This window comes from Sipha flava, unplaced genomic scaffold (assembly GCF_003268045.1).
Source record: "Sipha flava isolate LNK unplaced genomic scaffold, YSA_version1 378_pilon_pilon, whole genome shotgun sequence".
Lineage (NCBI taxonomy): Eukaryota > Metazoa > Arthropoda > Insecta > Hemiptera > Aphididae > Sipha > Sipha flava.
This window is the reverse complement of record NW_020273085.1, coordinates 149,654-166,248: the sequence shown is the minus strand read 5'-3', so window position 1 is coordinate 166,248 and position 16,595 is coordinate 149,654. Positions and strand designations below refer to the sequence as shown.

The 16,595-nt window shown below is 24.0% G+C and overlaps 1 protein-coding gene across 4 annotated transcripts in view; it reads right to left on the bottom strand.

Moving 5' to 3' along the window:
* Positions 1–14,720, bottom strand: part of LOC112688094 (elongation of very long chain fatty acids protein AAEL008004-like) — a 37,238-nt gene extending 22,518 nt beyond the window's left edge. The window contains exons 1-2 of one of the 4 annotated variants that reach the window (XM_025561110.1): positions 14,416–14,720; positions 5,342–5,599 (exon numbers count right to left, since the gene is read on the bottom strand). In XM_025561110.1, the coding sequence (XP_025416895.1) occupies positions 5,342–5,394 (53 nt within the window). In that variant the 5' untranslated portion in view covers positions 5,395–5,599; positions 14,416–14,720. The remainder of the gene's footprint in view (positions 1–5,341; positions 5,600–14,415) is intronic. The other 3 variants (XM_025561111.1, XM_025561112.1, XM_025561113.1) reach the window with 3 other exon arrangements.
* Positions 14,721–16,595: the final 1,875 nt, after the last annotated feature.

Genomic DNA, 16,595 nt, shown 5'->3' with positions numbered 1-16,595 from the left:
TTACAAATATAGCAATCTGGTTCGACGTGTGTACATACATATATTACACAATAGTATCATTACGTATTTTATGGTACAGATTTTCTGGTTTACAGGATCTAATTACAACAAAAATCGATATTTTATTTACTTCGGCTTCAAATCGCATTATTAAATTCCCAAGGATACCTAAATTACTAATCTAGGGTGACCATATTTTTTAAAAACAAAACAGGACAACAATTTTAACGTCAATTATTAGAGGTAAGTGATTTTTAATAGTAACATAAGAAGACCAAAAATAATGGCTTAAAAGGAAAAAAATAATTTCACATTCATTGGATTTATTAATATTTCATTTTTAATGTTTCTGCCGATTTATTTTGGTAGTTAGTTTTTTTTCGTACAATATTGAGGTATAACGGCGATGTTGTTTTTTTCCAATTAAACTAAAAATTATCATAGTAAGATAATTTTGTAATGGTTTCTCACAATATCATTGCATCAACAGTTGTCGACATTGAATCAATTTTTCCATTCGTCCAAGATAAAGTAAAATAAAAGTACAAATGATTCCACAACATTTTCATTATAGAATACTCTTGCTGGTACCTACGTTATTTTTGTCGATTTTGACGTTTGGTGCTATAAGATATTTTAATTCAGTTTACGATTTAGTTAAAATCGGTAAATCGATAATTCCATTGCTGTTGCATTGTTTGCATTATTTATTTCACTGCTCAATCTAAGAGATTAAATCGATTGACATAGGTATTTTTTTTTTTTAAATAATTGACAAAGACAGTTATATTTTTATCAAAAAGGAATGAAAACGAAAAAGATGGCAATGAAAACGAACCAATAGATTTAAAACGAAATGGTAAGCAAATAATATACTCTGCTTAAAACTTGTTACTTCTTACAAAATTAACTAACTAAAAACGAATCGGTATAACCGTATGCTGTAGTTAAAAATTTCAATATTCTCAATAGCTCTTCAAAATTAATGTTTTTCTGTTAAAGAAGCTTCAACATTTGATTTATATCATTTATTTTTTTAGATATTTATACATTTAATATAATATAATTTCGCAATATATAATTATTTTGGTATAACAATTTTGATGAGTGACCTTAAGTCTAAATCTTCCCAAATAAATAAAAGATTATGTTCAAAAATAAAATTATAAAAAAAATTTAAAGTGGCAGCTCGTGTAATTAATTTGTGGGGCACAAATATTCCTCCATATATATAATCACAACCATCCCCCTTTAATTTCTGTTTATTTTAAATTTAACTCAAATTCAAACTCAAACTTGTATTATGTTTTTTTTTTTTCAAAACATTTTTAATTCACTTTGCGGCTCTATGCTTAGTATATGTTACTGCAAATATTAAATATTTAAAAACAATTAAACTGTGGTTTTAATTAAATTAATTATATTTTATAAACAAAATAATAGTATTTAATTATTACTGATAACTAACCCCCTTATCAGTAATATTTTTAAATTCGAAATCAATTCGTTTATATTTTCTCTTCATGAATATTTTGATGACCTCTTCATTAAAATATTTTATTCGATTTCCCATTTTTTTTCAATTGATAAAATCGCTAATGAATTTAATCGTTCTTCTGCCATAGTATTTAGTATAAATGTTTTATCCTCTTCGATGTCGAAAAATATCGTTGATCTTCTGTCTATGTCATAAGTATTATTGTTACAATACGTAAAAGTTTTAAATGTTTCTGAAAATATATGTTCCAAATTGTCAAAATCTGTTTGTTTATAAATAATTTCCAATTCAGTTTTGAGCTTATTTTTATTAAAAAAAGGGTAAGCTCCAATTGTATCGTTAACATATTATTGCAGAAAATTATTTCATACAAAGTAAAATTAGTTGATACAAAAAATTGAGACGTATTTAAATGAGTTTTATATTCGTACCTGTCTTTAACACAAAAAATAAGAATATCACATACTTCTTTTGCAACCTTTCTTTTTTTCGACACTGGGTTATTTCAATTGGTAATTAATTTTGATAATGATCTAAATTTTGTCTTTGTTTTTATTTATTTTTTTCAAATCGAGAAATCGCATTTTTTTCCTCGATAGAGTCAATGATTATATAACATATCCATGTGTGGCATTAAACAATGAAAAATATTTAATCAAAATATACCTTTTTTCATCATTTAACATTCTACGGATACCATGCTCCTGATTAATTGTAATATTTTGATTAAATGTATTTTCAATCTCTTTCATACATTTTATTAATAATTCTCAATTTTTGTAAACAATGTTAAAAATATGATTTTTGAAGTTCCATTTGGTATTGGTTGAATGTGAGATTCTATGGTTAACAATTTTATCCAAAACAGCAACTCTTTGTGGAGAATTTGAAAAAATATTAGATACGTCAGTCAAATTGTAAAAAAATTCGTACATCACGTATTTGTGCTGTAGCTTGACTTAAAATTTAATTTAATTGATGTGCATAAAAATGAACGAAATGTAAATTTTTGTATTCATTTTTTATGAGTTTTTGAATATCAGAAATTTGGCTACTCATCACATCACCTCCGTCATAACTTTGTGAGATTAATTTTTCGTTGCTTCCTGTTACTTCTATTAAGTTATATTTGATACACTCAGATAGTGACTATGCATCAAGTCCAGAAAGACTAGACATTTAATCTAGAAGTTTAATCTAGTATAGAAATCTTCCTTATAATAAATAAACTTTTTTATTTTTTAATATTTTTGGTAGGGCACGTGCCCGTGTGCCCTATAGCACGAGCCGCAGCTATTTAAATATCATAAATATTATTTCCTTCAAATTTAAATTAACTGTACTTACTAAGTATTTGGGAATATAACTTAATTTTAACGAATGAAATATGAAAAATGTTATAAACGATCATTTTTTAGAAAAATTATTATTAATTCTATTCTTCTAGGGAATTATTTTCAATATAATTGAATTATAATAGTTATTATGAACTGAATTAAGGTATTTTTTTCATGGACCTATAATTTAATTAATTATTAAACGATTGATTTGAAAAAAGATTGATCTATAAAAAATAATTTTAATGATTAATGTAATTTTGAAGTCAATCTTATAATAGGGCATTATTTATACATTCGACAAACAATATCACGAAATTTCTTATGCCACGAAAATACCTTGCTTCACACTATCTATGGTTTTATAAAAGTTCAACTGTTGTTACTAATTTAATTTTAACTTTATGTTACATTCATATTTTAAAAATGTCGAAAAAAATAAAATAATATAAGTGCTTGAAACATTTCAAAATAATTAATTTATTAATATTTATGCAATGCATACATTATAAGAGAGTATACATTTTTAATATTTTAAATTTTAATCCAAAATAATGAAATACAAAATTTCTTTATTGCGTGATACATTTGAATAATTTTAAGTTAATAATATAATTAAATAGTATAATATTACGTTATTACCTGCTCAGAACAATTTTTGAGTATGAAATTTCGTTTTTATTTTAATTTATTTTTTTTAATTAGTACTTTTGTTTTAATCAATTAAGCTCAACAATTACAGAAATACAATAGAAATCTTCATAATATCGGTTTGAACGTTTTAATTGTCATTATTAAAATAATTTAATATATATCATAACTATAGGTATAAGAAATAAATAAATTAAATTAATTTAATTATGTCATGGTTAAATTATTTCTTGGGATTGAAATAGAAAACCGTATCGAGGGGAAAACTATGAGTACAATTGTTTTTATTAACATCTGGTAACCTTCACAGAAGGAAATTTGTACCCAGAAATCGATTTTCACAAGCGCTTTCCTATTTTTTGCTAATATAAAGCCGAATAATGATGATTTAAAAATTAAATAACAGAACAAAATAGTTAATTTGCCAAAATATCAAATTGTATGACTTATTTAACATAAAAAGATACCTAAATTCTATTTCAGATTTATTGAAGTTTGAATTATTGTGACATGAATGTATATCATTCAATAAAATTGTTCATTTTAACAAATGGAATATTAATCATTTATGTGAATAAATAATATGGTGGTATCGTAAAAAATGTATTTTTTATTTTAAATTTTATTAAAATAAAGTAACTTAAAGATATCACAATTTCTTTAAAAGATAAAAATTTGAATTTTTTATTCACAGGAAACTTATACAAAATAATGTTATAATACCACAAGATTCTAACTACCCAAATTCTCAAAAAATATTATTTAGAACTAAAAATTACATGAAAAATCGATCTTCTCTTGAAAATTGTGGTTTATGTTAGGGATGGGCAACTCAAAGTAATTTGAGGACCATATTTTATAACTTTAAAATCTAGCGGGCCATAGTAAAGAAATCAAGAGTTAGAATAAGAGTATTCAAATTGGCAGTTAGTATTAATTTTAATTAATTTAATTTTACTACTCAACCAATACAATAAAATAATTACTTAATACCTATACCAAAGTTAGCTATGCCAATATGAATATAAATTATATTTTGATATTTAATGAAATTAACTGGAGTTCAATACTTTATAAAAATATAATATTAACATTTTACGATCAATGTGAAAAAATTAAATACTAATAATCCCTAAAATATAATTAAGTGATTTAAAAATGTAACACGAACCAGATAAAGAAATACTCGGCATTCAGTTGCCCATCTCTGGTGTATATAAACTGAAAAATTTAATTGTAATACATTTTATATAGTTAAAACACAAAGAAATTTTAAAATAAGATATTAAAAACACCTGTCTTAAGTAAAATTAAAAATGCTTCCCCTAATTCGAATTTTGATAAACATGTTACATAAAATAACCATATTATAAATTTTGAAAAAAAAAATATCAAATACCCAAAATAATATTTACATTAATCCAATTCTAGAAGAGTTATACATACAAAATAAAATAAAGAAAAAATAATTTAATACTATAATAAATGTATAAACCGATTTTACAAATAATATCTTATATCAACACATTTTAGATAATAATAAGTAATAATAACCAAAGAATTTATATTTTTTTACATATATATGTTTAATAAGAACTTATTTTAAATAATCTTTCTTATTAAAATAAATTCCCTTATTTTTTTTTTCATACTCAGACGCGATTTTATTGACTTTATATATGATAATGCATTGTATTTATTACTGTAAGGGTGGTAAATTGTGTATCACCTTATGTATAATATTCAAACAATAATATAAATATATATATTAAAAAGTTGTTGCCAAAAATTTAATATCATAATTATAATTAATACTTAAAACGATAATTACGATTAAAAATAAAGTTGTACATACCTGTTGAATATTTCCAAACGATTAGGATAAATTATAATTTTGAAATTTCTCATACACTGTTTGGACGAATTTCCTCGAAATTTCTGGCTTGTAGGTTTTCATAACAAATTACAAACACATTGTGTGATGGCTCTGTCGAGGACTGTGATTGAGAGTTTTCGCTGAATATATTTTCTACTTTATATCATTTCACTCTTTGTAAAAAGGATGTTCGTTATTGAAAGCCATAGTGGTCATGGTGAGGTGACCAAAGCTAAGCTAACAATATAAATAATTAATTATTATTGTTACATATTTTATACAACAATACTACAGTATATAAAATGTGTATTAATTGTATGATAAGTTTGAATGAAAATTAAATATGATAATTTTAATATGAGTATATTAAGTATATATTATTAAAATTATTGTTTCTATTACAAGCGTAGCTTCTAGAGACAATAATAATATATCAAGGTTTTTTTTTATATAGTAAAGACATTTAAATGTTATTGTACTATAAATACTTATACTGTAATTTTAAATTTTAATCTAATGCAAATAAAATTATTAATAGCTTAACATCTATAAAATTTGTTTTCGTGAGTGTATTATCAATAAAGTAATAACAAATCAATATACCGAATTTTTAATAAAATAATATTGTTTTTTTTTTTTTTATTACATCTTACTGTAATTTCTTAATACAAAAACATTGTAGTATTAGTAATATTGTTATGGAATGAATGCGAAATGAGATCTTATTTTTAGACAGTTGTAGGATATTGTCACTTTTACATATTGCCCGATCAAAGATGTGATTTGACGAGTTTGGATTTTCTGAAATGTTGAATCTTAAAAATTTCACGGCGAACGTTTCTTTTACTTGGAATTTTTAATTAACTACGAAAATTAATATGGATTATTATTTAGGAATATTATTAATATTTAATAAATGTTATTAACTAATTCTTTAGTTTTTTAACTTTTATTATTGCAGTCGATAGACAATAATAGATCAAAATTTATATTTGATCTGACACTAAATATTTTTAAATAACAAATTTATAACCTGATATACGCGAGATGATTTATAATTATAATGACAATGTAACAAAATAAAAATATTAGAATTTCATATTAGAATTGAAAAAATCATAACATTTTTCAAACTAAACGGAAATAAACTGTTGAAAAGATATAATATATGATGTAGTATCTGACATGAAAAAATTAATTGTTCTGCTAATAGAAAGTTTTTATTTTCAGCACAACGTTCATAATGAAGGCTTATAAGTATTCTAAATTGTATTAATGTAATAATCGATCACTATTGTATAAACCATATAAATCGAACTATTATTCAAACAATATAAAAATATTTTGGGAAACCGATTATATGTACTTTAAATAGTTGGGTGAAAATAATGGCAGAACTATGATTTTTAGATGTAACTTGAAAATGGGGTTAATATTTTAGACATTTTTTATTAAAATTTAAAACTGAAAAAGGTTCAGACCTCGTATTAAATGAGCCACTGAATAACAGAAACTAAGAAAAACGCCAGTCGAAGAAACAAGTAAAAAAAAAGAAAGAAAAAAGAAACGGAGAAGGATGAAATTAAAAAGCATTAATTAAATTAATTATAATCATGTTCTAGGAAAAATTATTTAGGAAAAATCTCAAGAAATACAAAATCGGAAGCGAATTTGAAAATCCAAACAAACAAAAGAAGGAAGAATTAATAAAACTATTTGAATCATAAATTTTCGAAACTCTAAAGATCAAAATTATAAATATAGCACTGTAACACAACTGAAGCATGTGCGAGTATAATATAGTTATGTAACCAATTGTATTTTTGGTAGGCCACAATGCTATTAAGAAGATCATTCTAAAAGTTTTTATATTTTTGAAGTTAAGGATATTAATATGATTGACGTAACGGTGTTCAACAATGTAAAACAATACATTTTACCTATTTCATCCAGTAGCACGTGTAATTCAAAATATAATTTTTATATTCATTGTTTTTTTTTATAAAAGTTTTAGATTTGTATAATTTTACTCGATGTCACAATAATTTTAAAAAATAAAATTATAATGTTATACTGGTTGTAGTAATTTTTAAATTACATTGCACGTTAAACGGTGGGCACTATAAATTGTTCAAATTTGCTTACTAAGCATGGGTCCAGTACAAATGAACCGGGCTAAGAGCCAATTATACAATACTCGATAATACATTTTTCCCCTAACATAAACATTATTTACTTATATACCACAACTTGTATAACGGACTACTTTCTTTTTACAATGCAAATCTATAATAATTTTTATAAAAATATGGTTTAAATGTTATACGTGAAAAACCATTTAGCAATCATAAATAACAAATAATTTTTAAACTCCCTTTAATGGAATATTTATTTCACCCCACTTCTCTTTAAAATCATTTTATTATAACGATATTTAGGTATTTTAATCCATCCCAATTAATAATATTTTTAACATATTCAAAAATGATGCAATCTGAGAATCATGACGTATTCATATGATATTTTAGTAAAGTGTTGTACCAATATGTAAATGTAATCGTATCAATTGTTATTATAAATTAAATATAATATCGACTACATCTGAAAGAAAAATTATTTGGTTTATTAATATCGTCTGTATTAGATATAGAATTTTGTTTTAATTTTAATATTTTGTATCAAATAATATTATTTTGTTCATACGCTTGCTTGTAATAATAATGCAATTAAATCAGTGAACTCTAATAATATTTATAAGATAAATAATAATAATAATAATAATAATAATAATAATAATAATAATAAATATCTATAGCGTTTAAAATATATTTTTAAACATTATTTTTAACGATATTTACGTATTAAAAGTTTCAATAAAACTAATTTTTTCTATAAAGTTCATTGATTTTTGAAGATCAATGAAAATAAAACAGTTTATATTAAAAAAGAAAAAAAAGAAAATAGAATCGTTTCAAAAGATTTTATTTCCAGTAAAATTTGTAATCATTGTTTGATTATTCATTTTTAACATTCATTTGCATTTCGTTATTTCATGAATTAATTAATGCGAATAATCGACATTTTACTTGATCTGTGTTTGATTGGTTGCAAATATCATAAAATATAATATAGATAACTTTTATAAGATAACATTTTTGATGAATCAAAATAAAATTATCGATAAAATCGATATGACCTATCGACACATTGTGTTAATGAAATGAGTAGATGATGAATTTTTCTGGACAATAATGATGAACATAGTGCGGAATTATATGTTCTCAAATGGACTTTTCAAAATACATCTCTTGCAAAAAATAAATTAAATTTTACATACATTTATCAAACATATGTCTTCATGAATTGATAAAAATACAGATCATCACTTATTTTTATTTTGCATATGACATTATTGGATCACAAAAATAAGGCACAGTTACAATAAAGATGATAAAGATATTAATAAGCTATAAGTTAAATAAAATAAATAAAAACACACAAAATAAGACTATGACTATAGGTATATAGCTAGAAGTTTATGTATGACTAGACGGGTAGACTTGGTAACTTATAAAGTACTAGCTTACAGTCTTAAATCCAGATCCTCCATACATTTCACACTTTTCTCCTCTGCTTCATGCAGTTTCTCCAGACCTCCAATAAAATATGTTTGTTGGCATTTATCGACGATATGGCGTATCGTTTGATGCATTCCGTATTCACAGATTGGATTCTAACTTTCCCCCTTTGTGCATTAAGTAACTAAATTTTCCTTGTTCCGTTCTTGCTCTATTTAATGTTGTCCATAGTGGTCTCGGAAACTCGAAACTCGGGACTTGGTTCTGGGTTATCTATCAGTAAAACCAGCATCGGTCTGACACCCGGCAATCGCCGGAGGCCCTGAGATTTACCATATTCTTAAAATAGGGACCCAACCAGGGGCGGAATCACAGTTAGAGATCTGTGGTTTAGTTATTTCAAGAAACAACTTATTAGAGTTGTAAATGAATTATAAATGTATTCCTTGTAACAAAAAAGCAATATGATCATATAATACTCGTATTTGTTTTCTAAGTTTTTTCATAATTATTACTGTAAAAATTCATCTTATTTTATGTTATCTTACATTGTGTATATGTCAGCATAGAGATGTTTTATTTTAGTATACAATTAAACTAGTGGCTTCATTTAAAGAGAATGGCTGAAAATTGGAGAATTTGCCAGTTTAGTTTTAACTTCAATTTATAGTTGGCACACTTAAAATATATAAGAAGTCTTCAAGAGGTTAATTTTGTCAACAAATATTAATTATGGGGCAGTTTAACTCCTGAACCTTTCCTAAATCCACCTCTGTACTCAAAGCAACCAAGCTAACATGAAAAATCATAGTAATTATTTTCCTGAATTAAATTAAAATTAGGTTATTCTTATCTTAATCTTGAAATATTGTTGACTTGATTTAATATAACTAGGTATAACCACTATAATTTTTACATTTTTGTTCTCTTGATTAGAATCAATGTACTTTGAAAAATTGAGATGTGTTGTTAACAGACAAATACATGAACATAATAATAATTCAATAATATCAGCTTTGATAAATATAAAAACAAAAATGAATTAAAATTTGCAGTAGAGTTTGAGCGTAACAAGAAAAAAATTTTTAGTAGGTATTTATTGAATTTTCTCCAATATTAAGTTGTTTAGAGGTCCATTGTTAATTTTTTGCCGGAGGCCCAATTAATTTAAGCGATACTGAGTGAAACGTTCCGTACACCAGAATTTTTCGATCGTTTTTTCCAGATTTCCACCGTTGTGACATTTGTTGGTTTTTCAGTTCCCATATAGGGTTTCTTGATTTAATTTTTTTGGGAGGGTACACTGCGAAGTCGTCATGTAAAGACTACTAAGCTCAGGATGTTTTATTATTTTTTTAAATTATTTATTCTGTGAGTTGCAATTTACTTAAGTCTGATGGAGCTATATCAGCAAGTGTCGGAAACTATTGTACTTAAGTGGATCTAACTATACTTAAGATGATTCGCATAGTATGATTAAATTGCGTGTCAACTTTGTGGCAATTTACGTCTCTTTCCCAAACAGGGGCTCAATATTCGACCACACTAACGCTATTGCAGATATTCGTAAGACCTTAGCATTGTTGCTCCTATTCGAGCCTATAAGTTTGGAAATTATGTTGTTTCTTGACGTCAGTTTATTTTTTTTCGTTATTAGATAATAACACACTGCCTCTGGTATATGTAGTTTATATCTCATGATCACGAATTTATTTTAGAAATCGATAAATGGGAAACAATTACAGATAAATCTTGTTGCGTTGTTTTGAACAGAAAAAAAATTCACCTCCCTCTTATCGCCCAAAACGAGCTCACCGCCCTTCGGTACGCCTTCATCGCCTCCGTTGAGAAGCACTATTTTAGAAAGTAAATTAACAGATATTGTTCTTACTTTTGTTACTTTAATGTAAATAAAACAATAATTTCTTTGAAATAACTCGTTTAAATAGTTGAGAGTTCAAAAATTAATAACAACTGACCGGTTAAAATGCATTCCAAGCCGAATAAAAAAGATTATTTATAAATTTAAAATGATCGAGTGTTTTTTATATAGTTATTAGCTAAGATTTTATTTGATCAGTTAATAAAAAATCGATATCTTTTAAAAAATATTTACGATGTTATCACAGGCTTATGAGGACGTTTAATTTTCTTATTTTTTTTTATGAAACATTGACTATTTGATAACAAATGCTAAAAGTGAATGTAAGATATGGCCATTTACGACCCTGCACTACAAAGTACGAAAATAAACATAATAACACAAAATAACATCGATAAATGTATACCGATATTTTTCACCAATTATGGCCAATATTATTATATTTAAGAAAATTTCTTTTTATTATAAGTGTTTTATAATATTTGATTATATAAGTATATAAGCTTTCCATTTTTATACATATTTAACCAGATATTGAATTCGGTACAAAGCGTACGAATGATACCGATATTATTGAAATAGTGTCACTAAAAAATAATTTATATTTTCCATATCAATAAAAGTCTTACATTATAATATCATGGTTTTCATGTGAAAACTATAGGTCACTGACACTGGTACTACAGAATCAATATTTTTGAACACTAGGCAATGCCTATTAGGCATTAACAATACAATTTGGAATTCATTACCTAAATAAAACTGCCAAAATTAATTCTTAATTTTCTGGTACCAGCATCAGCTATGAATTTTGAATTAGTGATATGAATTGTTGTGAATAAGTTATTTAATTATTAGTATGTTGTTGTTTAAACATTTTTAGTTTGTGAAGCCTACATCAGTGATATCGAAAAAACGTATTATTAGTTTGACATTTATTACAATGAATGTAGTTTAAAATTGATTTTCACACAGTTTTAAAAATGTAGGTTAAAGTGAAAATGTTTGATTAATAATATTGTTTTTAAATTTTAATAACCACCATAGATAGGATGATTTTCTACATAAAACCATACGAGCATTACGAATTATATAAATGTAATAAATTAAATGTTACTAATCATATTTATATATATATATATTATGTTGTCATTCAAGAATATTCGTTGTTATTAGGATGATAATTTTCAAATGATACAATAATGGGAAAAACGTGATCATCTAAAAATAAAAGAATATTACACTATTACAAAAAAAATGGTTAGGTTAGGTTAGTACATACTTATATGTATGTATAAAAACTTGGCTTGGTTATTTTTTTTCACACTAAACCTTAAAATATGTATTTAGGACGTTATATGGTTTACTATTGTTTAGTGGTCTAAATATATATATATATATATATATATATATATATATACACATATATATGTATTTTACTACAATAATAAAAAATTAATCAGTTGAAAATCAGTCTAAGATTATATGCGTAATTATATGAGTTATATCGTGTAACTTGTGTATTGTGTATTAGCTTAATTAATATGTATTCACTTATAAATAGTATTGTTATGGTAGATAATGATCACACTTTGATATTTATCGGTGAGATAAAACATCTCTAGGAAGTATAATTTAACGATTTCCTAAGTTAAAATCATTATAAAATAACATTGGAAATAGTTGAACTATATTGGACATAAGCATTTGAATTATTACCACCTATGTTAATTTGAGTATCTATAGAAATAAAAAATTAGTTATTTGATTAAGGCCATATTGGTCGAATAAAATAAATCTACTGAAAACCGAAAATATTTTATTGTTTAGAGCTTTGTTCAGCAGTAGTATCTCGTTATATTTATAAATAAATGAAATATAAAATATAGCTGTAAAATACTTTTAAATATTATTAAAGGGTATGCAATTGAATTGAATTAGGTTCAAACACAATTTTTATCACGGTTTCTAAACATAGTAATTTTTTCACGAACAATCGTCAAAATAAAGAAATTAATGAATATTTTTGTACGACTTGGAAAGATTATTATTTTTAAGAACGCATAAAATGAAAAAACTGTTTGGTTTTACAATATTATTTTTTCTAACGCAAGATAGTGAGTCTGTTCAGAAGTTCCATACAGTTACTTTTAAACACAAATATTGAAAACAGATGGTATATTTAAAAAAGTTCATTTTTCATTTTTTTTTCACTAGATTTATTTAGCGAAAGCAATATTAAAAAAAAAGAAAAAATATTTGTAAATTATATTAAGTATCTTATACTATAACTAAAGTATTTATATAAATTAATATTTTCATGTCTTTTGTAGGAAAAATTAATGTAAAACTAGTTCAAATGATAATTCATTGATTATTAAAAATAAATAAATTTTAAAAATTTAACATTTTTATAAGTTTTAAAAATGTAACTTATGTCCTAAATTACATTAATTTTCAAGAATATTTAATGTGATAAATTCTAATGTTGTGTCTTAATAGAAAAGCAAATAAAAATCAAATCAACACATATATTTACAACGACACACAAACAAATTCTAATTCTTCGATCCAATATAAATTCACTATTACATTTTCTTAATTATTTTATTAAAAGTTGTTAAGAATTACTTTTATTTATGAAAATATACTTACAATGATAAATTTATGATTTTAAATCATATATTTCATATTATATTTTAATCTGAAATTGAATAGAATCATTTTAATGTATTTTTATTTATTGTGTTAATGCATACAATTTATTTTATTAAATGCCACAAAGAATCATCAACTAATTGAAAAACAATAAATAAAATCATAGATGGCATAAGAAATATTGTTTTTAAATTAGAAAACAACAATAACGAAAAATGTATGTAACTTGCGATATAACAGTTAATTAATATTATAATTTTTGGTTATTTTCAGATTTATGTCAAATAATATACACGTCAGAAACTCGATACCACTATCACCAATTTTTTTAAAGCAGAAAAATTTAGTACATACTATGGTTTCATATTTAGAACAATTTGAAAATTTCTAGGCTAATTGAAAAATATTGACTAATAATATTGTAATTTTGAAATAACACTGTTTATTCATTTGTAGAAAGTTGTAAACATCATTAATAATTTAATAATTTATGCTAAATAATAACAATTCATTTTTAATGATGCATTATATGATGTTGGGTAACTAAATTTGTAATATTTTAAAATCACAAATGAGTTTAATTTGATAATATTCTAATAAGGTTGAATGAAAAAAAAATTGTATCATGTGATTTATAGTGTTTTGTATAATTTTAAATTTTACGATTATCTTAACTATAGATTTCGTCAAATATAATTATAATTTTGTGTAAATTATGAGTAAACGTTTTTCCAAACCAAAATAGTATATTTAAATACATTTAAAGTATTTCTAAAGTTCTGATCAACAATTTTCTTTTGAAAATATAATTTCTATTGAATTTTGAAAATGGTTTTTCAAATATGACCATTTTAAAATATGTATTCTAATGATGTACCCTGTTTCTGTATTTAGTATCACTTTTTATTATAACGATATTAAAATTAAATTCTTACCTTTCAATGATTCCTGATTGGTTAATATACAAGTCAATCACAATATGAGTAATATTGGCGTTTACAGATTTTAAATAATTTGCTAAATTTTTCACGACATAAAAAATCCCATCCCCTATATATTCGATTTTTTTTCCACTTCTTTAAGTATTTGATATTAATAAAACTGAACAAAAACAAAGTATTTTGTTGGCACGTTTTTTTTTATTTATTTATTTTTATTTATAAAGATACGTTAAATTTGTTCGTACTGTAGACGATTTACGGACTGAACACCACCCGATCACATTTATAAATGATGGCTAGCTAGCTTTATAGCAAATACCATTCCCAACCGATGATCATTGTGTTCGAGGTGAACAACTACAATGCATAATTAGGGAGTTCTTTATAAGATTACTTTAGTAAACATCTCTTGGTTTTTCATACATATTATCCTTGAACTTGTACAGGGTTTTTATTTATTAGATTCTTTTTGATAAAAATTTGTTTAAGTTATATTTTATCTGTATTGTTTTATAATATAAAATATATCATACGAGAATATCTAAAATATTACCACACTTATAGTTAGTACAAACCTATACAAAATTGTTCATATTTTCATGGAACACTCTGTACACTGTTTATAAATATTTTACAATACAAATTTAGGATCATTTAACATGTATTTATTCTTAGTTTTTAACATATTATATTATGTTTTCGCATGTAAAATTACAACATTATATAAAATTATATTTTACAATTCAAATCTGTTTTTATTATTTTTATGAATTATCATCTTGAAAGTTACATACGTGCTTAATAATTGTAAGGTATTAAAATCATATTTGTGTGTGTTTTTTTTAATGTTTTAATTTTTTTTTTTAATATTTTATGTAAATATTTGTAGGAGCGGTTTGAAAGTTTATTTTTACAGTGTGATTTTGATGAAAATATTACCGACTTTCAATAAAAAAATCTGTCGACTGAGTACTATACTGTATTAATAATCATTACATATTCATAATTAAATTTGAGATATATATTAGATTGCAGAGTAAGAAAATTGGTTAAAAAATACACAATAACCAATATTAATAATTGTGATAATATAGATACATAAGTATACATAAGTATAGGAGCATTTCTTAAATGTAAATGTAAATAGCTGATTAACGTCAAAATAATATAATAATAAAAATTATATTACTATATATATATATAGTGTGATACCTGCTGACTAATTATTAGAGGTATGGAGAATTGTAAAAATGTCGACCATTACTACCAGTTGGCAAATTTTAAAGAGTCTCAACCCTTCTTCCTTACTTAAATTTTTCCTAAGTTTTGTAATATATAAACATAAACTATCATATAAAAAAATATACTTATAAAAAATTAGAATTTAATTATGAATTATGTCTTTGTAAGACCATGTTTTTTAAATTATAATATAAATCTAATAGTTGTGCATTAAGAAAAAAGTCACAATGTTCTATATCAGCGGTTCTTAACCATAGGGTCGCGACACAATTTCGGATCGCCAATAATTTTAAATGGGTCAGATAAAAATTTAAAACGTTATTATAATATTTTTATTTTTAAGTCTTATAAATAATAAATGAAACCTCATGTACGTTGGTTATCACGGAGAAAAATTTCAACGAGATTTTTTGAATTAAGAACTGAAATAGAAGTATTTTTATGAGAAAAAAATTCACTGTTTTCCATCCATTTTCAAGATATAATTTGGTTGACAAAAGTTGCGTATCTATCAGATATTTTTTCGTTATTAAATGAGTTAAATTTGAGTATGCAAAGGCCATAAACTAATATGTTTACATGTTGTAATAAAAATATTAACTAAAATCAAAACCAAATCAAGAAACAAGCTTGATGTCGAACCCACGATGCGTATTTCACTTACTAACTCTAAATTGATTCATTGGTAAAGCAACATCAAGACCAAGGAAGTCATTCAATTAAAAATTATTTAAAAAACAATACAATATTATTAAAAGAAATGTTTATTTTTAAATATACTGTAATTAATATCATGACTTGTTATGAATACATGTAATATGAGTAAAAAATGTTATTCAATTAAGAGTACCAAATAGTTATTTTTTATTCTTCCATTGAATATTATTTATAAAAAGGTCGCAGGAAAAATTTGGTAAATATCTTGGGTCGCC